Consider the following 25,924-nt stretch of genomic DNA (forward strand, 5'->3'; position numbering starts at 1 on the left):
TTTAAAATCCTTGGTATCTATAGAAGTCAAAATTGATTTTTTTTCTGTTAAGACAAAAAATTGTCTATTAACAGAATTCTGAGAAAATAGAATTTTGTTAGTAAGTTTGCTCATGAATAAACTTTTTAGTAAAACCAAATGTAAAATGAGGTCATCCTAAGAAATCTATTGAAAGACAAGTGATCTAAAATATTTTTTAAAAGTGCTATTGTAAAGCCATAAAAGTGCTTTCAGGTATCAACATGCTCATCAAACTCCATTTAGAGTTTGATGATCTTATATTAGAAGGTTTTTCTTGACCACTTTGAGAAATTCTGTTAGAAGGGATAAGGAATCCAAAAGGAGGGGAATCTTTTCCTTCCAATTTGATGAAAATATATTTTACACAACCCTTAACCAACCTGGAGACTATGGCTACATTTTACCAGTATATTCAGAACTGCAAAGAAAAGTACCCTCCCCCTCCCCTTTGTACATGGAAAGTCTCTTTGAAGATTCTGTGTCTTTTAGAGTCTGTCACTCATGGTTCACAATTACCTTGATTTGTTTTTTACCTGTATCAGAAAGGTGACTAGTCTTACATAGGAGATCTAATTTTCGGTTCCACACACATAGGTCATTCCCACCAGAGAGCCAAACATCTAGTCTCTGAAGAACAGTTAAACACTGCAAAATTTATGAGAAATATACGTAAGTTTAGCAGTTCATGCATTCATTGGTGGTTTTACAATATGTTCTAAATTCTTTGATACCCTTTCCTTCAAGAGGTGAAGCCTAACTACCCTGCCCTTGAATGTGAGCTCTACTAAGTGACTAGCGTCTAATGAATAGAATGTGGCAGAAAGGATAGTGTGTGACTTATAAAGACACTAGAGGCCCGGTGCACAAAAATGTGTGCACTTGGGGGGGGGGGGTCCCTCATCCCGGCCTGTACCCTCCTGCAGTCTGGGACCCCTCGGGGGATGTCCACCTGCTGGCTTAGGCCCGCTCCTCGGGGGATGTCCACTTGCCAGCGGGGAGCAGGTCTAAGCTGCAGTCGGACATCCTTAGCGCTGCTGAGGAGGCGGGAGAGGCTCCCGCCACCACCGCTATGCTGGCAGCAGGCAGTCTGGCTTGTGGCTGAGCAGAGCTCCCCCTGTGGGAACACACTGACCACCAGGGGGCAGCTCCTGCATTGAGCGTCTGCCCCCTGGTGGTGAGTGTGTGTCATAGTGACCAATCATTCCCAGTTGTTCTGCTGTTAGGGTCAATTTGCATATTACCCTTTTATTATATGGATAAGACAAATGGTGGTTTCCTCCTTGCTCCTCTTTTAGGTCACTCTCTCTAGGGCAAACACACATAAGCAGCCACATGGAGAAAGACACCCCCCCCGCCCCCGGCAAGAAAGTGAAGCCTCTGTACAACCACCAACACTTCCCAAGCATGTGAGTCCCCTAGGAACCTCCAAATCCAGTCAAGCCTTCAGATGACAACCTCATGAAACACTGAGCCAGAACTATCCAGCTAAGCTGCTCTCTATTCCTGACTACAAACTCTGTGAGATATTTGTTTTAAGCAACTAAGTCTATTCCATTGATCTGTATATCTATTCTTATGCCAGTACCACACTGTCTTGATTACTATAGTTTTCTAGTAAATTTTCAAATTGGGAAGCTTGCATCTTGCAACTTTGTTATTTCTTTTCAAGATTGTTCTAGCTATGCTAGGGTCCCCTGCACTTCTACATCGATTTCTGCAAAACAAGAACAAGAACGTAGGGAAAAAACAGCCTGTTGAGATTTTGGTAGAGATTGTATCCAATATGTAGACAGGGTAGTACTGCAATCTTAACCATATTAAATCTGATCCATGAATATGGGATGTCTTTTCATTTACTTAGATTTTTTTTAGTTTCTTTCAACAATGTTTTGTAGCTTTTGGTGTACAAGTCACCTATTACTTTTTTAAATTTATTTCTAAGCATATTATTCTTTTGGATGCTACTGTAAATGAATTGTTTTCTCAATTTTATTTTTGAATGTTCACTGCTAGTATATAGAAATACAATTAATTTTGTATACTTAATTGTATCCTAAAACTTTGCTAAATCCATTTTTAGCTCTAATAGTTTTGTTGTGGATATAGAATTTTCTATATAGCTATTTTTTCTACATAGTTTTATGTATTCCTTCCCAATGTGGATGCCTTTTCTCTTTTATTGTCTAATTGCCCTGGTTCAGAACCTCCAGTACAACATTAAATAGAAATGCCAAGAGTAGACATCCTTGTTTGTTCCTGATCTCAGGGGGAAAGTATTCAGTCAGTCATTCCCCATTAACACAGTGTTAGCTGTGGGGCTTTCACAGATGCCCTTCCTTAGGTTGAGGAAGTTCTCACCTATTCCTAGTTTATTGAGGTTTGGAGTCTGTCAAATGCTTTCTCTGCATCTATTGAGATGATCATGTTTTTTGTCTTTTATTCTTACTATGGTGTATTACATTGATTAAATATTCAAATGTTAAACTAAACTCATATTCTATGATAAATCCTTGGTCATGGTATATAACCCTTTTTATTCATTACTAGGTTTAGTTTTCATTTACTGCTTTTGTTACTTAACATCTTATTAGAATTTTCCAAACTCTTTGTGTATTCTTCTGAAATATCATTTTTAGCATATATATCTACCATAATTTAACTACTTTCCTAAAAGACATTAGGATACTGCCAATCATCCATCTACAAAATATATTTGCAATATACATTTCTGTTCATAAATCTCTGCCCATGCTTATTATTTTCTTTAAAGAGTTTTCTAGAAGTTGAATCACTGAGTCAATTAATGTAATCTTTTTTTTAAGATTCATTCATAATGACAAACTACCTTCCAGAAGATCATATCAATTTATACTCTCAACAGCAATTCAAATGACAATTTCACCATCTCCTTGCTAATATCAACCTTTATAAAAACTTTACTAGTTCAAAAAATAAACAGTATTTCTTATATTTATTAGGGATCCTAATTTCTTTAATAAAGCATGCTCAAAAACAATTTTAACCACTGAACTAAAGTGAGTAAAATGCTATTTTTAATGATTTTTAATGTGAAACTCATAGCAGGAGTAAATACAACTGTCTAGCTCAGGGGTGGGCAAACTTTTTGACTCGAGGGCCACAATGGGTTCTTAAACTGGACCGGAGGGCCGGAACAAAGCATGGATGGAGTGTTTGTGTGAACTACTATAAATTCAAAGTAAACATCATTACATAAAAGGGTACGGTCTTTTTTTTTTTTTTTAGTTTTATTCATTTCAAACGGGCCGGATCCGGCCCGCGGGCTGTAGTTTGCCCACGGCTGGTCTAGCTGATTCACATTACGGTAAAAGCCCTTATAAAGTACTTTCACCATACTGGAATTAGGCACTTTTTATTAAACAGTTCATAAAACAGCTCACCAAAGAAATTTCTCCAGTACACTAAATTTTTTCTTTCCCTGTTCCTTCAATTCAGGTGTTTCATCTGAAACCTAATGAGCTCAGACAGAAAACAAGAGTATTTTTTAAGGAATTTAAAAGAGGTGTCTTTCAGATCACATAAAGCATAGAGATATGATCAAATCAATACTTAAATGGCTTCTTCAAAGACAGTACATTGTCAAATTGGATACAAGAATACAGTAAATGGCACTTTCTTCCCCATAAACTTTACTAAATTGATAATTAGAAGAGCATAGTAGCATGAGATGGCTACCAGAGATGCTGCCTTTCAGGAATATAATGACAATTGGCACACAACAATTCTTTTTCTTCTTTTTTTTTTTTCTTAAGTATTGGCTCCAATTTAGAGATCAGTTATCTTTAAAGCAAGAGGAAACATTATCTCATTTTACTAGCATCTTTCTCCAAACTTGCTCACATTATTGAAAGACACATTTGTGAGAACATTTAAGGTTAATTTCTTCTGTAGGAATCAAAGTAACCAAGTGTTATCCAGGTTTGTTTCTCCAACATGTAGCAGAGTTCCTTTCATGTAATAAGCCCCAATTAATACTTGTAAAATGAATGAACCTAACAGTAGCAACCAATTAGCCCCATAACATTTTGTTTTGGAACTAAGTAACTGACATTTTTTTTAGGAATAATTTATCCTACTAATTATTTCTCTTTACTATTGACACTATTACAGATGTCCTCCTTTCCCTATCTTTTTGCTTCCCTCCACTCAGGTCCCCCCTCCACCCCAACCAGGTCATCACCACATTACTGTCTGTGTCCATGGGTTATACACACATAAGCATATATGTTCTTTGGTTAATCTCTTCCAGTCTTCCCACCCACCTCCCTTCTGAGATCTGTCAGTCTGTTGTCTGTTCTATATATCCATGCCTCTGGTCCTATCTTGTTTGTCAGTTTATTTTTTTCATTAGATTCTACATATAAGTGAGATCATGTGATACTTGTCTTTCTCTGACTGGCTTATTCAATTAGCATAATAAGTTCCCAGGTCCATCATCCATTCTGTCACAAAGGTTAAGAGTTCCTTCTTTTTTACAGCTGCATAGTATTACATTGTGTAAATGGACATCTTTTTATCCACTCATCTAATGGTCACCTGAGATGTTTCCAGATCTTGGCTATTGTAAACATATCTTATCTTTATGACTTTATAGAAGGCAGAGTGTGAGGGACAAATGATTCCATGTTTTTATTTCAAAGTAAAGAAACATACTAACTACTACTATAGGGTCATTCTGCAAGGATTGCCTTTTTTTGTAATTACTTTCTAGAAACATACTAGGTATTACCTTTTTCCTTATCTTGCTATAGAGATTTATTGCTTGCTGTAAGTTCAAATTCAAACATTCTAGCATTTGAAATATATACTTCCAAAAACCTAATCTTAGAAGAATAAAATAACTGTAACTATGTGTGGAAGAAATAATATTTTTAAATATTTTTAATAGATTTCAGAGAGTAAGGGAGAGAGATAGATAGAAACATCAATGATGAGACAGAATCATTGATTGGCTGCCTCCTGCACATCCCCTACTGGGGGAGAAATGGAGCCCACAGCCCGGGCATGTGCCCTTGGCCAGAATCTAACCTGGGAGTCTTTAGTCCACAGGCCGACTAAAAGTACTTTATAAGGGCTTTTATTGCAATGTGAATCATTACAGGCTCTATCCACTGAGCCAAACTGGCTAGGGCAGGAAGAAATAATTTTTTAAACCTACAAAAGTAATTTCATCAAACTAACTTAACAGTTTTTTCTCAGACAAAAAAATTTTTACCATAAAATATCAGCTTATGATCTTACCTTTACAGTAGACTGGAAGCATGACACTTTTTGAACTTGCCTGCCAGTATCACAATTCCATACCTAAATTTATGTTAAGAAACAATTTCTAAACATTTCAAATCTTATAACTTTTCCAATAATTAAGTCACAAATGTCACACATTTAGGTAGAAAGTAAGGCATAAAATATTGAGTCATCAACTTAGCACAGTAGGCATACAACCTAAAATAATTTTCTGGTAAATTTTACTGTCAAACTATTTGAAAATGCCAACAGAAAGGATGGTCTGAAAACTGAATCTTTATAGAAATTAAATATTGCAACTGTTTAAATTTTGTTTATTCTCCAAAACAGTCCACCATATTGACTGAAAGCTCTCTTAATGTGTATGACATAATTAACTACTGTTATCCTGGTTAAAAAAAGATAGTAACAGTGTGTTCCTATTACCTGTATACATATTTAAAGTAATTAGAGGACCTCTCATAAAATGTCCAAGGTTAGTTTAACTAAGGAGTATGATGACTTTCAAATTTTTCACACCACTTCCTATGGTAAGATACACATGTTACATCATATCTGAAAACACATTCACATAATATATATATATAATATGTATAAATATATATATGTACATACAAACTTTTAAGACTACCACTCGACAAAATTGTTTTAAATCTACACTGAGGATTTAATTAATGAAGTTTTAGTTAATAGAGAAGGCCCAAGCTGAGTTACCCCTTTGCGGTTGTATTAAATTTGGACATGGGTGTCGTACTGGTCGGAATTAATTTCCATTGAAAGAGCAGTGATACATAACATGCAAGATTATGAAGGATAAACAAGATTTATTAATTCTTTTTTGGAACTATGTCACTACTAGTAGAATCACTACAAACGTTATCACTTTCTACGTCAGAGTCAGTATTCCAGGTGCCAAAATAAAACTCTTCATCGTTACTTTCAGATTCGCAGTACACTTCTTTCGGTAACTTTCTTTTTGCCATTTTGGAGTATTATTTTGAAATATCTTAACAAGCGAGAATGCCTAATTACAGTTAAACGTAATTTGTAAAGCTTTATTTGAAATTCTGCGAAGTATCTCCGAAGCTTGTCGATTTCTTCACTCTCAAAAGGCGACTGACTCGCCACGGTGTTTTGCATGGCGAGTGTGGAACGACCACGTTTGTTTATATTGAGTTTTGATATCTCCGATTTGTCAGGGCAATGTTTTGGTTCGTGACAAGGTCGCTTAGACACTTAAGAGCTTTCAGAGAAATTATGAACTGATACATGAATGAATAGAGTTAAAATTCGTACGGTTCCTTAATGTGGTGGCTGAGAGCAGACATACGACCGGAACGGTAAAAAAGCTTTGGTGGCTGAGAGTAGACAAACGACTGCAAAGGGTTAATTTAGAATTCACCTGAGTAAAAGAACTGCCAGCAAAGCACCCCAGAATTATTTTCAACAAAGTCATTCTGCAAAGGAAATGAGTCTATACCATCATTTACAGGTACAGTTTATACTGATATTGTCCCATCTACTCATCTCTGTACTGTACTGTAACAGTAATTTTTAATAATTGCCTCTAAGTACTTTAGAAATCATCTAATAAAAAAGCACTTTAAATTCTACTTTTGCAGAGGTTATATTGATACTGAAAACAAATAAAAAAAGAGCTTTAGTCCATAAAATAATTTGCCTCAATAGAGCAGTTGCAATAACGCTAACCTGACCTAAAAATCATCGAATTTTATGCTCTTGTTTACATAATACTGTAATCCCCTCACAATTTATCACCATTTAAATCTTTTCTTAAAATGTTTTCACCTATTGGCAACCTGTCTAGAAATCACTTTAGCTGAGAAGCTTGTTTAAGTTTCATAAAGTATGTGTATGTTTTACAGAAGCCTGAGTAACACTGACTCCTTTGAGCTTACTGTGAAACTTACTTCACTAATGCTTGAAGCTAAACAGAATTTTCAAAGAGCATAGACTTTTTAAAGGTAATCTATGATAACTTAAAAAAAAAAAGGTCATGAGAGATTACAGTTATCCATAGCATTTGGCTATGGCCTTCACAAATCCAAATTCCTCATAAAAAGATTAAAGGGCTAAATTTGTTTATGGAAAACATTTTTTAAATATATTTCTATTGATTTCAGAAAGGAAGGGAGAGGGAGGGAGAGAAACATCAATGAGATCAATGATGAGAGAGAATCATTGATCAGCTGACTCCTGCATGCCCCCTACTGGGGATTGAGCCTGCAACCTGGGCACGTGCCTTGACAGGGAATCGAACCTTGACCTCCTGGTTCATTGGTCAACGCTCAACTACTGAGCAACACTGGCCAGGCTAAGGAAAATATTTTAAAAGGCAGTATTATTATATAGTGGTTCAGAACTCAGCTCTGCAGTCAGACTGCTTACCTTCTGCCCTATACTGGCTGCATAACCTTGGACAAGTTACTTAACCCCTCTTTGCCTCTAATATCTGTGAATGAGAACAAAAATTCTTATTGTAAGGATCAAATGGATTTATATAAAACAGAACAATGTGTGGCACATGTAAGCATTTATAAAATGCCATTACATTTTTAAACTTTACCTAAAAGTAAGGGGGAAAGAAAGGTAACATACTTTTTAAATTTTATTTTTAAATACTAAATAGTAATATTAAACACTGAGCCAATGGCAATTCACTTTTCTGTCAGACTGGGTTCTCAAAAGGTTCTTATGGGTTGGGGCCATTAACTATTTTTTGCTGTATAATGAGGAGGAAAAAAAACCAAACTAAATTATTTTCCAGTCCAACTGATCTTTATTTCCCTAAATTGAAAAGCAAACTGAGATACTAAGCATTTTTAAGCTCATTTTCTCCATTTCATCTATTTTATATAATAGTAACTCTAGAAAGAACAGTTTTAGTCATGGGGTTTCCATCAATAATACACCTTAACCTACTATTTCAAGTCTAATACTTTTCAGATGCCTAATGCTTTTAAGAAGTGTTTTATGAAAGCTAGAACAAAATCATTTTTGCTAAAAGAGGAATGTGCAAACAGGCCCCAAGAACCTAAAGACTAATAATGTATATACTAGTCCCTTGGGTCACAATAGTTACTTCACTCTCTTCCAGACTAAAGGATATGATAACTGTTCTATCAGCAGAGGCTGTCAAGATGAGCTGATTTTTTTCTTCACATGCTTCCAAGGAAGGAAATGTAATAATAGCTGTTATCTTTTGAGTGTGTCCATTGAGTTCCAAAAGTTTTTCTCCTGTCTGAAATACCAATGAAAATGTTAACAGGTTCATTATTTCACAACTTAAATTACTTTAACAACACTAAGAAGAATCACTATGTAGAAAATGCATACATTCTATTTGAAATTACTTAGCCATAAACAATGTTAAGTATTTTCTGATAGATAATACAAATTTTAGCATATTTCATATAAAATTTAAAGGAATATTCTTTCCATATGATTTTAAGAATATAATTGGATAAATTAAGCATAAAAATATCAGTAACTTAATCTGTAGGTAAAAATAGATAGTCCTCCTTATCCAAGTATTTGTTATTTAAGTCCCCACAGTTATAAAGCTGTGGAAGAAAAAAAAGTCAGCTCCTTATCCAAGTATTTGTTATTTAAGTCTCCACAGGCATACAGTTGTGGAAAGGAAAAAAGGCAGCACAACAACAACAGATATATCTCTATCCAATAACGTACCAACCACTCATAAAGTTAGCCTCCACGCCACCTCTATTTAATAGCAACCGCTGTTCCCACCCATGAGACCCTCATGGGCTTCCCAATAAACACACTATAAAACACAATGTAACTATGACAGATTACACATCTTTCCAAGGTTACAAGGTTTCATGAATGTAGGGAACATGTTAAAGAAGTCCTTTAATCACAGACAAAGCCATTGAAAAATGAGGATCTGACAGATCAATGAGAGAAGATAGATACTTCAAAAGAGAATAACCTGAGTATCAAAGGATCAGGAAGAGAGGTCTCAGAGAAATTTGGTTAAGCTTTAAATATTTTTTAAATAAGCCTTTTATTATATTGCTATTAAATTCAAACATGAGAAGCATGTTACATTATGTAATCATCACTTTGAAAGAAAAATTGCCACAAAAATCAACACTTGATTCATTTTCAGAGTCATACATAGTTGCTGGTAAGTTTTGTTCGGTAAGATTAAAATTTTATTTTCACATCTTGGTATTTGTTTCTCAGGAAAAAATCTTCATTAAAAAAGTTTCTATTATAGAATATTGGCTCCCACCCTGATCCGTTTGGCTCAGTGGATAGAGCGTCAGCCTGCGGACTCAAGGGTCCCAGGTTCGATTCTGGTCAAGGGCATGTACCTTGGTTGCGGGCACATCCCCAGTAGGGAGTGTGCAGGAGGCAGCTGATTGATGTTTCTCTCTCATCAATGTTTCTAACTCTCTGTCCCTCTCCCTTCCTCTCTGTAAAAAAATCAATAAAATATATTTAAAAAAAAAATTGGCTCCCAATTTAAATGAAATCTTCCCAAGTATGCCTTTTCAAGTATTAATTAGTGTGTCTACTAATATGCAGATATATCCCCAGATAGTGTTTATGAATGTATACTCAACTATACAGTCATATCTTTATTACACAATCCACACAAAATCAATACACACCTGGGCATTCCACACAACTACAAGTCCATCATCACCAGCAGATGCAAATCTGGTTAGAGAAAAAAAGTTAAAAAATAAGTCACTGGTGACATTTAAGTGCTAAAATTACTAAGAACCATCAAACCTTATTAATGATATTCTGAATTACTAATATTAATGCAGATTAAGTTATCTAAGCTAATTTAGCAAATATTGACGAATACCTGCTAGGATTTGTGCCAGGTACTGAAGATACAAAGATAAGACCATTTACAGTGTTACAATGAATAAACTGCAAGAAATGTAAGAATGAGCGAGATCTGTAAAGGAACTTTAAAGTCCTTCCTTGCTTTAAAATTATATGTAAACCCGACTTAAGTGACATAAAGCCAAACTGAGGAACAGCTTCACTGAGAAGTGATATTCCAGAAGTGGAAAAAAGAAACCATGTCCTTAGATAAGTTAATTATTTCTATTCCTTCTCTGTAAAAATACTCTAACTACTTTTTAAAGCCAACATCATACTCTATTTTTGCCCCTAGCACTAGGACACAAAAATTTCTTTGTTCCTGAATTTTATCCCTATATAAGATTCCTAAAACTTCACTACTTCAGTCAAGTAACATTTTCATTAATACCCCAAACTGAGCTTCAAGTTCAAATTTTTCAGATTCAGTTTCAAAATCCCATATGCACCTGTTGTCTTCACTGGCTCAGACAAATCCTATATTTAGTACCCACTTCAAAACCATTTGATTACATCTCCTACTGCAGGAGCTAAAAGATTATCCAGGAGATAGGAAATTGGCCAAATACAGTCTGACAGTCTGTTAATAGTATTTGAATATAGAACTACATATTTTTTAATGGAAAGGGCCTTTAAAACTACCTACATTACAAGCTAGAAACCACACAGAGTTACTGTAAAATCCATGCTTAACACTTAATTTTTCAAAATGAAATAATGAAGTACATAAAAGATCTGAATACTAAAAAGAAAACTTATTTTTAAATTAAAAATATAATTTCTTATGGTTAATTACATACATTTTCTGGATTACAATACTTAACAATCCCTTTAGTATCAAAACTAGTTGCTAGATGTCTTTACTAGCTTATGTTTCTAGACCTATCGATTTATTTTTATTTGTATAGTGATGGTGGGAGAGCAGTACTCACGGTCTTAAGTTTTCTTTGGTATAAAACATCAATTTATATTGATTCTTGAAATTCTTATAATTGCTTTTCTCCATTTTAGAAGATTACAGGTTAAAAATATACTTTTTTCTAACCTTGATTTTTAACTTCTCATTGTTGTTTTATCATATCTGAATCTCATGTGGTCATGAGTTTAGAAATGAGATATAAAGCATTTCACCTCAAACTTTAATTCAATCAGTAGTAAACAAGTTAAAGCTAAACAATGCCCAATAGTAATGCATGAAATCACAGCCAATTTTTAGTTGCTCAGAGGTTGATTACCCAGTTGATGGATAACTCAGTACTTTCAATTCTTATATATTCTATTGCTGCCTTTTTTTCTACCATTTCAGTACCTATTATTACCTACTCATGAAGTTTAAAAATGCAAGTCAGTTTAACTTTGCTATATATTACCTCTCATAAAATAACTATGCCAAAGAATTTCTATGCATATGTGCATAACCGATGGACACAGACAATAGTGTTGTGAAGGCCTGGGGAGGAGACAGGAGCGGCGGGGAAGGGGGTAAGTGTGGGTAGGGAAAAGGGGGACATCTGTAATACTTTTAACAATAAAGATAAATTTTTAAAAATAACTATAATAAAGGGTTGGGAGATCGTTCACAAATTACAATTATCCATTCTACTAGGATGGATAACTGAAAACTAGCTGCACTAACTATATCTGTTTACCTCTAAGTCAGTTTATCCTAATCAGTCAAGCACATACTACAGCCACCTCCCAAATCATAAATGAAAATTCAACCCAAGAATTCCTAATACAGTAAGATATACTGTAATGGCTGAAAACAAGTAATGAACCATTTTAAAAAGAATAATTAAAATGTCAATAAGGCTTAAGTTATTCAATGGAAGAAAAAAATAGTGACTATATTGTCATAATATTATATATAATTATATAAAATAATTTTTTAAAAAACTCAAAATTAATAGAATCTAAACATTCCATTCTAAAGATAAGTTTTTAAGAGAAATGCTTCTTTAATGATTAGCACAAAATATATGCAATGAGATTTCATACTATACGTTCAGAAAATGCCAAGATCAATTATATGTAGTTCTTGTCCCAAGATATTAAAATTTAATGACTTAAAAAGGTACTGTATCAGTACCTATAAGACATTCTATTACTTTATGTACTATTAAGGGAAAAAATGCTACATAACGGAAATACACCATCAATTATATGATTTATTCAAATTTTACAGATATTAAAATAGAAAAAAATAGGCTTTATAGAATCAATTCAATATAATAATTGCCATATTTATTGATCTTTATAACATGGCACTTTCTAATCCAACAAATCTCTAATTATTTCTGGCAGGTTTATAGCACTAAATAATGCTTTTTCAATGAATAAGCAAACATTAAAGAGTTGCAAAGGTTCTGTAAAATAGATTGTCTTAATCTCACTTTTCTCTTATCATTATTAATATATCAATATTGTCACAACAAAAATAGAAATTTGAAAAATTTTACACTCACAATCTCACCACAAAGATAAATTCCTTTTATTTTTTTTCATGCTCCTGTTATTACACATAGCCTTCAAGTTTTCTTAACTTGAAACCAAGTCTTTAAAAATATTCATTGCCCTAGCCAGTTTGGCTCAGTGGATAGAGCATCATCGGCCTGACGACTGAAGGGTCCCGGATTTGAATCCAGTCAAGGGCACATGACCAGGTTGCAGGCTCGATCCCCAGTAGGGGTAATGCAGGAGGCAGCCAATCAATGATTCTCTCTCATCATTGATGTTTCTGTATCTCTCTCCCTCTCCCTTCCTCTCTGAAATTAATAAAAACGTTTTTTAAAAACTTTATAAAAATATTCATTGAAACTATACAATTAAATGACTAAGCAAAAGCTATATACATGAAAACAAGTTTAACAAGGTAGAAACATGGTTTAATGAAGACCTATATTAGAGTTTATAGAATGTTCCATCTTCTCCTCCCCTAATTATGAGACCTAATTTATTGAGAGTTGATGACTCAATTATTTCTTCAATAAATATTTATTAAGCACTAACTATATAACGTATAAGTATGTATGTGCTTGATCCTAAGAGTAAAGATCAATGAGATAGTTCTTGCCTTGAAGAGCTCAGTCTACATTACTCAGTAATGTTACAAGGTCCAGATCATGTACCCATTGAGAATTCTCATTTATACTTCTTTCAATTTATAGAAATCACTCCCTTTAAACACCTTCCCTTTGAAAAACATCCCAGAGAAAGTACTCTTATTCTTGCCAACTGTGGGCTAAAAGAACAGCAAAGCTTCACAAAGATCTATATAAAATAAAACATGTATTTTCACAATTCCTATGTCCATTACCTACGTGCATATTTAATAGCTCTTATTCATGTGAATTTATTTCAATTAAGTCAAAGGTGCTACAGATTCAAATATAACCTTAGAGGACATAATAAAAAGTATAGCCATAAAGCTGAACATGAACCCTCCTGTATTCAATATCTACATAACCATAAAGCACTGGAAATATAAAAATATAACATTATTATGACAAAAAAAAATCCCTGTGGTTAACTAATTTCCCACAGTACTTTCTAATACATGATGCAGCTTAAATAGTGTATCTTTTTTTACAATAAAATAGCTGAAAAATAACAAAGTTTTCATTTAAATGGATTTTTATTTATCTTGTATGTTAGAACTACTTGAAAAAAATTAGAGATGTAGACTTTTAATAGGCGTTTAAGGGAATTCCAAAGCATTTTCAGGAGCCATAGACATTGCCACTGATTCTTTCATTAGATCTATGAGAACATAATTTTTTTCCTTAAGAAAAAAATATACAAACACACACACAAAACTCTAATATCTGAATGTCTAAAGTCCTCACAAATAGAATAAAAGAGGGAAGATTTCATAGTTCCCATAGTCATTTGCAAAGGTAAAACCTTGGTAAATTCTCCCCTCCTCCAAATCACAAATAGAAAACTAAACTACACATCAAGCTTACAAGTATTAGAATACCAAAAAATTCCTGTGACTTCCATTGTGGGGGTGGGGGCACTCTCCATTACCCAGAGCTCAAGTTTCCCTGAAAGAACTACTAAAGAAGAATCCTGGCCTCTCCCTCTCCCAACTGACCTAATAAATGAGTTTGAGAGAATGAACTGAGCATGCTCTGTTCAGGCTCTTCTGGGTTTTCTCTGAAGATCTATCTGTCTGTTCACAGAGAGAAAACATTCTGCTTTGCTCTTGTTTTTAAGGTAAGCCTACATTGAAGTAGGAGGCTTGCAGATGTCCAGTTGCACCAGTGATTCAGTGAATAAGTCTACCTAACTCAGGGTGTTGTATTAGGAAACCCACTATTTACCGAGCCACATTCTTTATTCTAATTTTTGCCAGTTATTATTTTAGTAAGCTGATATGTTCATGTCCACCTGTGTGATTTCTGCATTAAACAAAGTTTTATTTTATACTGAAGCAAAAATACTTTTTAAATTGGCATTTTTATTTCCTCTCTAACAAACATACATCATATTTTTATATTTATTATGGAGAATTTAAATATTTATAAAAGTGGAAACTGTATAACAAAAATCCTCAGGTACTCATACCTGTCCTTAATAATTATCAACTCATGGCCAGCACTGTTTCATCTGTACCACACCCAATTGCCCCTCCACACATATTATTTTGAAGCAAATCCCAGTCACTATACTTCAGTTCATCAGTAATTATTTTAATATATATCTCTTATGACTATTTTACACCACAAAGTTAACAACATGTAATGACATAACATACCTAGTCAATGATCAAATTTCCCTGTCTCAAGTTTTTAAGCTAGTAACTGTGGGTCTAAATAAGATTCCTATATTGCAATTGGTTGATATACCTCTAATGTTTTTTTAGTCAATTGATTCCTTCTTCATATTTTTTCCTTGCAATTAAGAATTTACTTTATACAGTTCTCACAGTCTGGATCTTGCTAGCTACCTTCCAGTGTTGTCACTTAACAAAATGCACCTCTGTCCCCTGTATTTCTGGTAAACTAACAGATCTAGAGATTTAATCAGATTCCATTTTTACTTTTTGGTTAGGCCACTTCATAGACCATTTGGATGAAAATAATGAGTATTTTTGTCCTGCACACACACATAATTTCTGGCAGTCGTGTGTGCGCGCGTATGTGTGCGATGTTAACAACCACTGCCTAATTTATTGTGTTAGAGGTTGCAAAATTACAATATTCCAATTCTATGATTCTTCATGTTTGAATTCTTCTACAAAGAGAAATTTCCTCTCATCAATTATTATTGATCCCATGATATTTGTATAGGAAAAGCAGTATAGCTCTCAACTTGTAAATACCTCTTCAAGAGAGGACTAGCTACCCAGATGAACGTGGTTATCTACCTCTAGCTGTTGACTTCAGGGTACATTTCAGCTTTCAAGTCAAAATCATACTCTCAGGTGGGCCCTCAGTCACTTGAATTAAGCACATTCTTGGATAACCTTTAGCCAATGACTGTGCACGGCAGGACAAAAAGTACTAGTTACTTTCATCCAATGCAGGACTCCTCAAAAGGGCATTCTTTTCTCCAGAGCTCTCCATTGGGTTTACAGAGACTTGGTCAGATCTGTATCATAGTCTGAGGCAGCTCTTCTTGTCCAATCCTGCTTCCTTATTTCCGCTTTCATTGATGTTTCTAATAAACTTTTTGCATTCTTAACTCCATTTTATTGCCTGCTTCCTAGGGAAACCCATCTTGACTACTGATTTCTTTTATCTGATTGTGGAAAGTTACTCTTAGCTTAAGAATATTTTCTTAAAGACGTAGCGTGCTATTTGTTCAGTGAACTATCGAACCATACTGAGTTCGTTTAGTTTCTTGTGAATATAGAGCTTCACCAGCCATTCTAGGAGCACATTTTGTTCTCCAGTCTGGCATTTCATGGGTCACTTAATTCTTTTCCAGTCATTATCACCATCCTATATAACCTTGTCTGTTTCCTGGAGTAGCAAGGAATGGTCAAATGAGCAGCAGAAAAAAAACTGCTCTTAAAATGTGTTATAAACTCAGTTTAGTTTAATGCATCAAATGCTAGAGTATTATATATAATTTTAGCACAGTCCACTTTTTAGAAGACTCTTGCTGAGTCTTAGCCTTCTTTAGTGATCTCCCAATCAATATGACCCTCACTTCATGTTCAAAACATACTAAAGAAGAAAAGAAAAGGCAGCTGTCTGTTATGTTATACAGGATTTATTTGGTATCTTCAAAAACCAATCTGAGAAAATTTTCCACTCACTGATTTTAGCTGAGCCACCAAGAAAACAAGAAAATCCTTCTGCAAAATTCTCAATAAACTGACATTATCTAAAGACCTGAAGCGTGAAACCTGGATTACAACAGCCGACCAAAAAAATAGAATGCAATGTCTACAAAAACTAAGTAAAAACATAAAAAGTGTAACAATAGAATATTTATTTAAGGTATTTTGGTAATTTGACAATGCATAAATAATGTACATATGCAATGATAAAGATAATTCTAAATTATACTGTTAAATTAAGAATGAAAGTGTTAAGCTCTTAATTCTATTTGTAATAAATATTTATATAGTTTGTAGATTTTTTTAAGTCTTTCTTACCAATAATGACTGTTATTTTTTGCATACACTATAAAGTTATTTTTTAAAATAATACACAGATTGAAAGTTCTAAAGGTCTGTGACTGACTGAAAAACTTCAGATTTAATTACATGGAAATTTTGACATAGTAATGATTTGAGTACAAAGAATTAAATATGATTCATGTAGTAATATCTTCACTTTATTGCAAAAAAAAAAAACAAAAAGTAGGGTGTTTTCCCCCCATTTATTTTAGACATTTAGATTCACTCTGTTAGATAGCAAACATGACCACAAATTATTCTCCCTCCTAATGTCACCATTTGCAAAAAGCATTAGTTGCTTCAAGAGGTAGAGTTTATTTATCCACTTACTGAATTTGTGCCAGTTCCCGACTTGCTTTAGCCAATGAAACAACAGCAAACAGTATACAGAGACTTGAAAAGTTTTACATTGGGGCTTGCCATTTTGCTGGTATTAGAACTCCCTAGTCACTATGTGAACAAGAACTTGAGCAATCACATGGAGAGAGACCCCAGTCAATACAACTGAGACCACTGTGAACTGCCAGCCTCAGCCAATCTACCTGTTAACCACAGATGCATAACTAAACCTAACCAAGATAAGTCAACCATGGTGCAGATGAAAAAAAAAACAACCTACCCAGCTGAGCCTAACCCAAAATGCCATCCTGCAAAACAGTGAACTAAATATATAATGGTTGTTTTAAACCACTAAGTTTGGGGTGATATTTGACAGAGCAATAAACAGATAACTGATGTAATTGTCTAGCTTTTTACTGTTTACAGAACATTTACTGTATCATACATGAGCACCACTGTGAAGAAAATGTAATCAGATATCAGCATCTGGACAAGGATCATTATTCTACAAAAAGGCCTTTCTGGAGTCTTCTTCTAACTAGGTAATAAGAATAGCCAAGAGGACATTTCAGAGGGCAGATAGCAATGAACATGGAATCTTAATAGTTAATCGATATAAAAAGTTAAAGACCACATCCTGAAAGTAAACTACATATTTTTTACTTAACTTTTTTAGGCAAAACGATTTGAGAATTCCTTAAGGTTCAAATGCTATATTAGTGATTATGGTCTGAGAAATTATTTGAGTTTTTTTAGCCTACCTAGAAATTTACTATGGTAAAATATGGTACAAGAAAACTTGAACTGTTCAATATCCGATCTTCCCAGAAATGTTTAGTTTCAAAGATCTGACTAAAAAAAATACAGTATCTCTTAGTATCTACCACCAACAAACATTACCAAAAAGGCTGAAGATTATTATACTATGGTTAACATGTTATAATTTGTTTGGCTTATATCACAACAGAAAAATAAATGTTGACAGGCTAATGTATATGAGGTGAATCTTCAAGCAAAAGTTGGAGTATCTGGTCTATATATATATATAAAAGCCTAAGTGATTGTCCAACTGTTCGACCAGTAGCTATGATGCGCATTGACCACCAGGAGGCATATGCTCCAACCAGTAGATTAGTTTGCTGCTGGGGTTCGGCAGATCAGGACTGGGTGAGATGGGTTGGACACGCCTGGAGCCCTCCCACGGTCCCTCCCTGGCCCTGATCATGCACAGTGGGGTCCCGGATGCGAGAGGGCACAGGCCATGCCAAGGGACCCCACCAGTGAATGAATCCATGCACCAGGCCTCTAGTCCTATATAATAAAAGCCTAATATGCAAATTGTCCCTACGGGCAGGAGTTTGATCAATGGGGAGTTAGATGTGCACTGACCACCAGGGGGCGGTGCAGAGCATGGCGGGCGTTGGCAATGCAGCACTGGCAGCATGTGGCAGTGGAGGTGCTGCCAGCTCCAATGAGCCCTGATGAGAGCGAGACCACAGCAGAACGGTGGAGCAGGTGAGCGGGCAGCACCAGGCCAAGGCGGCTGTGAGGGGAGGCTCCGGCCAGCGGCGGCGACAGGCAGCTGCGGAAAGGAGGCCCCAGTTGGAAGCCAGCAGCACTGGGCCTCTAGTTGTATAATAATTTGACTGGACTCTGTCCATGGCTTATAGAAGGAAGCTGGGCTCCTCAGACCTGACCTGAGTTTGTACTAATGAGGTGACTCAGAGTGGGCCCCTAGACAGTTTAAGGATGGGAGCTAGCCATATAGAAAATATGAACCATAAAATTAGAGGATTGGGGCTTTGAGCCATAGATATCAGCCTGACCTCAAAACTGGGGAAGGAAGAGAGGCTAGAAATTGCATTTAATCAAGTGGTAAATTATTTAATCATTCCTATATATGAAACCACTACAAAACCTCTGAATGCTCAAAGTTTGAGTGAGCTTTCTCGTTGGTGATACACACTGAGGTGCTGAAGGGGGATGGATCCTGAGGAATAGTTTACATTTAGGATCTCCCAGACCTTGCCCTATTTCATTTGGCTGCTCCAGATTGTATCCTTTATAATAAAACTGTATAGTGCTTTCCTGAGTTCTGTCAGTCATTCTAGCAAATTGTAAGGGGGAAGTGGCAATGTATATAGCCAGTTGGTCCGAAGTGTGGGTGGCCTAGAAACCCTGGAGATTGCAGCTAGAGACTAAGGTGAGGGAAGTGTTGTGCAGGACTGTGCCTTAACCTGTAAAATCTGGCCTAACTCCAGGTAGTGTAAGAATTGCGTTGCACATGGGGAAAGCAACTAAACACCAAAGAGATAAGAAAATCAGATAATATGCATATATGGACACAGACAATAGAGTGGTAAAGGCCTAGGAGGGGCTGGTGTGGGGTGGAGAGAAAAAAAAAAGGGAAAATAAGTATAAATAAAAGCTGAAGGATAAAATAATAAAAAAAGAAAAGCAGAGAGAAGACAGGTTAATAGACAACAGAAGTGATAGTCATGATTAGGAATAATCACAGAAGCAGTCACCCATGGAATAAAAAATGAAAAAAAGCCCTCCTTGGCTCAGTGTTTGAGCATCGACCTATGAACCAGGAGGTCACGGTTTGATTCCCGGTCAGGGTACATGCCCGGGTTGTGGGCTTAATCCCCAGTGTGGGACATGCAGGAGGGAGCCAATCGGTGATTCTCTCTCATCATTGATGTTTCTCTCTCTCTCTTCCTCTCCCTTCCTCTCTCTGAAATCAATAAAAATATATTTTAAAAAAATGAAAAAAGAAAAACCACACACACACACAAAAGACAGTATTAAAGGCAAAAGAGACAATTAGAGGTGATAATGGAAGAACTGATAGGGACAACACAAATGGGGTAAGGGAGTTAAGATGATAAGCTAGTTAATAGTCTGGGAACTCATTAATTCATTAAAAACTACCTATTAATTGCCTGCTACATGTTAGACACTGTGCCAGGTACTAAGTATATGTGGTGAACAAGAAAAACATAGCTTCCACTCTCATGAGGTTTACATTGTAGAGGGAAAGATAAATGTTAAATTGTGTAATTGTTATTGTGATACTTGCTACAAAGGATAAGGATATAAATAAATAAGGCTTTAATAAACAGATCAGTAATAAGTTAAATCTATAGTCCTAACACTTATATACCTTTATCTCCATTTGCAAATATTATCTACCAAAGTAGTACAGAATAATGTGCATTTTTTTTTATTTTTTATTTTAGTTGATGTACAATTTTATTAGTTTCAGTTATACAACACAGTGACATTTATATATCTTATGTATCTTTAATGACATTTATATATGTTATCTTATATATACATATCTTATATATATCTTATATATCTTATCTAGTAACCATCTATCACCATAGTTATTATGATATTATTGAATCTATTCCCTTTGCTGAATGATACTAATTTTAAAGGGGTTTCATCAATAACAAAAAATTCAGATGAAATACTTACCTCACCTTCTACTAAAAATATTACATTCCCTTAGCTATCTAATACTTAAATATTTCCCATATTTCTTTGTCAAATTTAGGTTCACCTTAACATACAGTTATAACCCCACCCAAATTTTAAAGTCATACACTTCCTAAAAAAAAAAAACAACTACAACAAAAAACCACCAAAAAAATTTGAGCTGTCAAAAAAAACCCACCTCAAACAAAATAAGGATCAAATCATCAGATATGACACCCTGACTTCTGAGCAAAAAAGACTTCGGATATGCATTTCATCAATATTCAGAGGTCAATTTCTACTAAATGTTGCTAATGATCAGTTTTGAGATTTTTAGAAAAGATGGATTAATTCTGAAGTTTTTGATATAAAATTCCCTAAGAACTCTTTCCAAACAATAGTTAATTGGATAACTAAAGTTTCTTACCTGTAGTCATCTAACCGTACCAGAAACCGTACAATATCATGATGAGCTTTCAGTACAAGCAGTTCAGTGTAGGGGTTCTGGGTTTGTTCTTCACCTATTGTCTGTAAAGCAGATTTCTTGTATTGGAAAAAAAAGCCAAAACAAAAGAGAAAGAGATAAAATGATTTATGATAAAAGGCATACTGCAGTAAAACTGCATGGTATACATCTAAAAATATAAGACTTAAAAACATGTTCTCATACTACATAAAGGGTAGGGCAAAAGTAGGTTTACAGTTGTTGGTATGGAAAATAATCCTATCTAATAAAAGAGAAACATGGTAATTGGCGTACGACCGCTACCCTTCCCATTGGCTAATCAACGAGATATGCAAATTAACTGCCAGCCAAGATGGCGGCCGGCAGCCAGGCAGCTTGAAACTAACATGAGGCTTGCTTGCTTCAGTGACGGAGGACTCCAACGTTCCTCGCCTGCTTTGCTGGCCTCTGAGCTTGCAGTTTAAGAAACATTGTAACAAATATAGAAGCTAAACAAAACCCCAGAAACCTACTTTCAGTGAGCCCGGGATCTCAGAGCTGGAGTTATACATTGTTTCGATTATAGGACCGAAACAAACCAGATACCTTCTTTTAGTAGCAGAGGCCTCAGAGCTGGAGCCAGAGCTAAAGCTGGCCCAGAATAAAAAAAAAAAAAAAAAAGAAAAGAAAAAAAGGAGCAGTTGGGAGCTTCAGTCAGCCTGAAAACAGCCCTCAGCCCCTCACCCAGACTGGCCAGGCACCCCAGTGGGGACCCCCACCCTGAAGGGTGTGTGACCAGCTGCAAACAGCCATCATCCCCTCACCCAGGCTGGCCAGGAACCCCAGTGAGGACCCCCACCCTGATCCAGGACACCCTTCAGGGCAAACCAGCCAGCCCCACCCATGCACCAGGCCTCTATCCTTTATAGAAAAAGCGTAATATGCCTCCCAGCACCGGGATCAGCGTGACAGGGGGCAGTGCCCAAACCCCCTGATCGCCCTGCAGCTCTGTGTGTGACAGGGTGCGGCGTCTTAACCCCCTGACCGGCCCTGCTCTGTGGGTGATAAAGGGCGGCGCCCCAACCCCCTGATCCACCCTGTCCTGAGTGTGACAGGGGCCAGTGCCCCAACTCCCCTATCAGCCCTACTCTGTGAGTGACAGGGGGGAGCTCCTCAACCCCCTGATCGGCCCTGCTCTGTGAGTGACAGAGGGGAGCTCTCCAACCCCCTGATTGACCCTGCTCTGTGCGTGACAGGGTACGGAGCCCCAACCCCCCTGATGGGCCCTGCTCTGTGTGTGACAGGCGGTGGTGCCACAACCTCCCCATCGACCCTGCCTTGAGTGTGACAGGGGGCGGTGCCCCAACCCCCCAATTGGCCCTACCCTGAGCGTGACTGAGGGTGGCATCACAACTTCCCAATCTGCCCTGCTCTGTGCATGACAGGGGAAGGCGCCCCAACTCCCCAATCGGCCCTGCTCTGAGCCCGACCAGGGGCTGCACCTAGGGATTGGGCCTGCCCTCTGCCACCCGGGAGCAGGCCTAAGCCAGCAGGGCGTTATCTCCCGAGGGGTCCCAGACTGCGAGAGGGCACAGGCCGGGCTGAGGGACCCCCCTCCCCCCCCCCCCAGCACACAAATTTTTGTGCACCAGGCCTCTAGTAAATAATAATACAAGAATAAACTCTGTGTTTCGTATACTCATAACTGTAAACCTACTTTTGCCCCACCCTGTATTATTTCCCCTAATATCAACTGACTGCCAATTTAACACAAAATATTTTTCTTACCACAAATCCACACCATAAATTTTTGTATTTTCAAGTCACAATAAATTTAGAAAAAGGGCAAAATTTATTTTATCAAATTATATTTCAATAAACCTGACCTAAAAAATTAATGGGCCAATCCAACTCAATATTTTAAAATGGGTGTTTCTCAATTGAAACTTGGCAGAAACAAAACTGTAGGTCAAAAGGGTAAAATATAAAACAGACTAAAGTAGGGCCTAAGCCCCTTATAGGCACTCATTATATGTTTGCTGAATAAAAGAATTAAATCATTTAGAGTCAATGAATTCAATGAAATCAACTTTGAAAAATAACATTGATAAAGATAATTACTAACATTTACAAAGTATTAGGTGGCATCCCATATGCCAAACACTGCAAAGCACATATAACTGGATAACTCTGTAAGGCAGGTCTTATTAACCCCATTTCTGTAGTCAAACCCACTATGATTTTAAAAAACCTCTGTTCTTACCCTCTAAACTGCAGTTTTTTAAAACTTGACACTATTGACATTTTGGACCAGATAATTCTTTGTTGTTAAGGGCTGTCCTGTACACTGTAGGATGCTCAACAGCATTCATAGTTTCTACATATTAGATGTCAATAGAAATTCACCCCACCCCAAATTGTGGCAATCAAGAATGACTATCAATCCCCAGAGGGAAAGTAGGGGAGGGTGGGGGTAAGGGGAAGAGATCAACCAAAGGACTTGTATGCATGCATATAAGCCAAACCAATGGACATGGACAACACGGGGATGAGAACATGGCGGGGAGGGGGGGAGGTTGGAGGCTAATGGGGGGATGAGACACATTTGTAATACCTTAACCAATAAAGAAATTAAAAAAAAAAAAGAATGTCTCCAGACATTGCCCAATGTCCCCTAATGGGCAAAATTATCCCAGCAGAGAAACACTGCTTAAATTAGAAGCTTAGATTCAAAGTTCTTGCATAAATTAGGGCAAATCATTGCTTCAGATAATGTACAAATTCACAGCAGTTATAAAACTGAAATACTTTTACATGAAGAAATATATAACTTAACATGCATGTTTCCAAAAAAATTCACCCCAAAGGAGTAATTTTTTTTATTTATTGCATCGCCCTTTTAGCAGTGAAAATCAAAAGTGAGAATTCTGAAAACTATATACTACTTTCCCCAAATGAAAGCTTGTCAGGTATCGCAGAATTAATTAATCAAATTCTATGATTCATCGAATAATGAGGCTTATACAGAATTGTCATATATATCCTATGTGGACTATTCAACTTTCCACAATTCTCCTATAATCTTTAGGATTTCAGCCTATCTTAAATACACCTAATTTCAAATAAGAAATGCTTTTTTAAAAAAAGAGAGAATAAGCTTCAAGTGCAAAGATACGAGAAAGTTAAGACTGAGAAGTAAGATTTCTGGATTTACAACAATCCAAGTTTCCTATTTTTAGTAGTAAAAACATATTTTCTATGAGAAATAAAAGGGAATTCAGCACAAATTATATTCTTGGGTGGCATATGAAATAAATTCCAGACCTCAGTATTTTTAAGTTCCAAAACTTTTATATTCGCAACATTTCAAATATAAATCTCATTACAGTCTATTCAATTATTCAGTCCCATGAAGAAAGCGTTGACTATGGAATCAAAAATAGCAATTAATTGGGAAATCATTTTCTTGACTTTGAAGCAAAATATTAATTTAAAAAGTTAATTATATCTTTTTGGTTCATGTATAAAAACTCAAATCAACTTTATATTTCCTGAGCAATTTGGGGAAGTGACACCAAGTAAACGAAAAAATGTAAAGTTGCAGTCACCACTTGTTTCTAGTATGTAGGTCAGATACTTTTTTAAATGGATATGAGACTTAAGTAGGGAGACTAGCTGAGTCTCCTTGAGCCCGCTGTTGAACCACATCAGCTTCAGTTTTCTCACCTTTTGGCACAAAGATACTATATTTAACTCAGGGTCTTAGGAGAATCAAAAGTACAAAGTAGCAGCAAAAAGGGGAGCCCCTCCCCCAACCCAACCTCCTCCACCCGAAACCTGGCCTCACAGCACGCAAGCCCCTCCTTCAACAGGGTCATTGTTCCTAGACTCAGGATCCCAGCTCCCACAGAAGCTTCCGCCGGGCAGGCAGGCTCCACCCAGGGTTTACCTCTGCCAGTCCCTGAGGTTCTCGGCTTCCCCCGATCAGCCATCGCAACATCAGGGTAAGGCCTCTTGCCCGGCCCAGGTCACAGTCAGCCCGAACTCTGCACTGGCCTCTACTTCCTCCTACTTCTCAGGAGCAGAGAGCAATGGAGCTGCTAACACTTTGCCGCCCCAGAAATGCCCACAGAACGTAGTAGTGCAAAGAAGAATCCACAGAAACAGGAAGATATTTGTCCCCCAGGCGCTGCCGTACCGCCACAGAGGCTTGGTTTGCGGTAGCCACTAGAGGAGCCGTAGCCCAAAGCTGGTGGGGTAGGGGCGAGGCTTCAAAGGCTCTAAGTGAGCAGGCGCAGGGGCGTTGCCCACTTTGCCCGCTGAGCTTGGGTAGCTTGAGCGGCCCCTGGTGGATGCGTATGGCACAGCACCTGAGTCCGGCGAGCAAGTGCTTACCAATTAACAGTCCCCTGGCATCCTTACTTGGCTGGGGGACCAAGAAACTCTTCAATAGTTGGCTGCAGAAGGGGCTCCCACATCCGGACTAACCCAATAATAAACCCGGCCAACACTTTGTGTATTGTAGTACAGATACTGTTCTGAGGCTTTACATAAATCCTCACAGTAGCCCTATAGTCCCTGTTTTATAAAGAAACAAACTCAGAAAGATTAGGTAGTTTGTCAAAGGCTAACAGCTAGGAAGTGGATACACTGAGATGGGTACCCAATCTCCAAACTCTAGAACTAGTGCTCTTGACTACCCTGTACTGTCTAACCCAGAATATCCCTAAAGAATAGAGGACATTTCATCACTCCATTTTGACTACTAGACTTTCTTAGGTAGTCAAAAGGCTACGGTTCTCTACTCTGGCTGCATATCATAATTA

General features: G+C 36.6%; 1 protein-coding gene across 1 annotated transcript in view; it reads right to left on the reverse strand.

Moving 5' to 3' along the window:
- The window catches only part of WDR41 (WD repeat domain 41), a gene marked incomplete at its 5' end in the record, with an annotated part of 51,137 nt that extends 26,039 nt beyond the window's left edge, over positions 1–25,098 (reverse strand). Inside the window, 6 exons of the mRNA XM_081088792.1 lie at positions 555–666; positions 5,302–5,364; positions 8,438–8,569; positions 9,969–10,017; positions 21,081–21,196; positions 25,048–25,098. Coding sequence (XP_080944918.1) covers positions 555–666; positions 5,302–5,364; positions 8,438–8,569; positions 9,969–10,017; positions 21,081–21,196; positions 25,048–25,098 — 523 coding nt within the window. The remainder of the gene's footprint in view (positions 1–554; positions 667–5,301; positions 5,365–8,437; positions 8,570–9,968; positions 10,018–21,080; positions 21,197–25,047) is intronic.
- Between the last annotated feature and the right edge of the window lie 826 nt (positions 25,099–25,924).

The sequence above is a fragment of the Myotis nattereri genome (genome assembly GCF_964212035.1).
Source record: "Myotis nattereri genome assembly, chromosome: 4".
NCBI classification, from domain to species: Eukaryota; Metazoa; Chordata; class Mammalia; order Chiroptera; family Vespertilionidae; genus Myotis; species Myotis nattereri.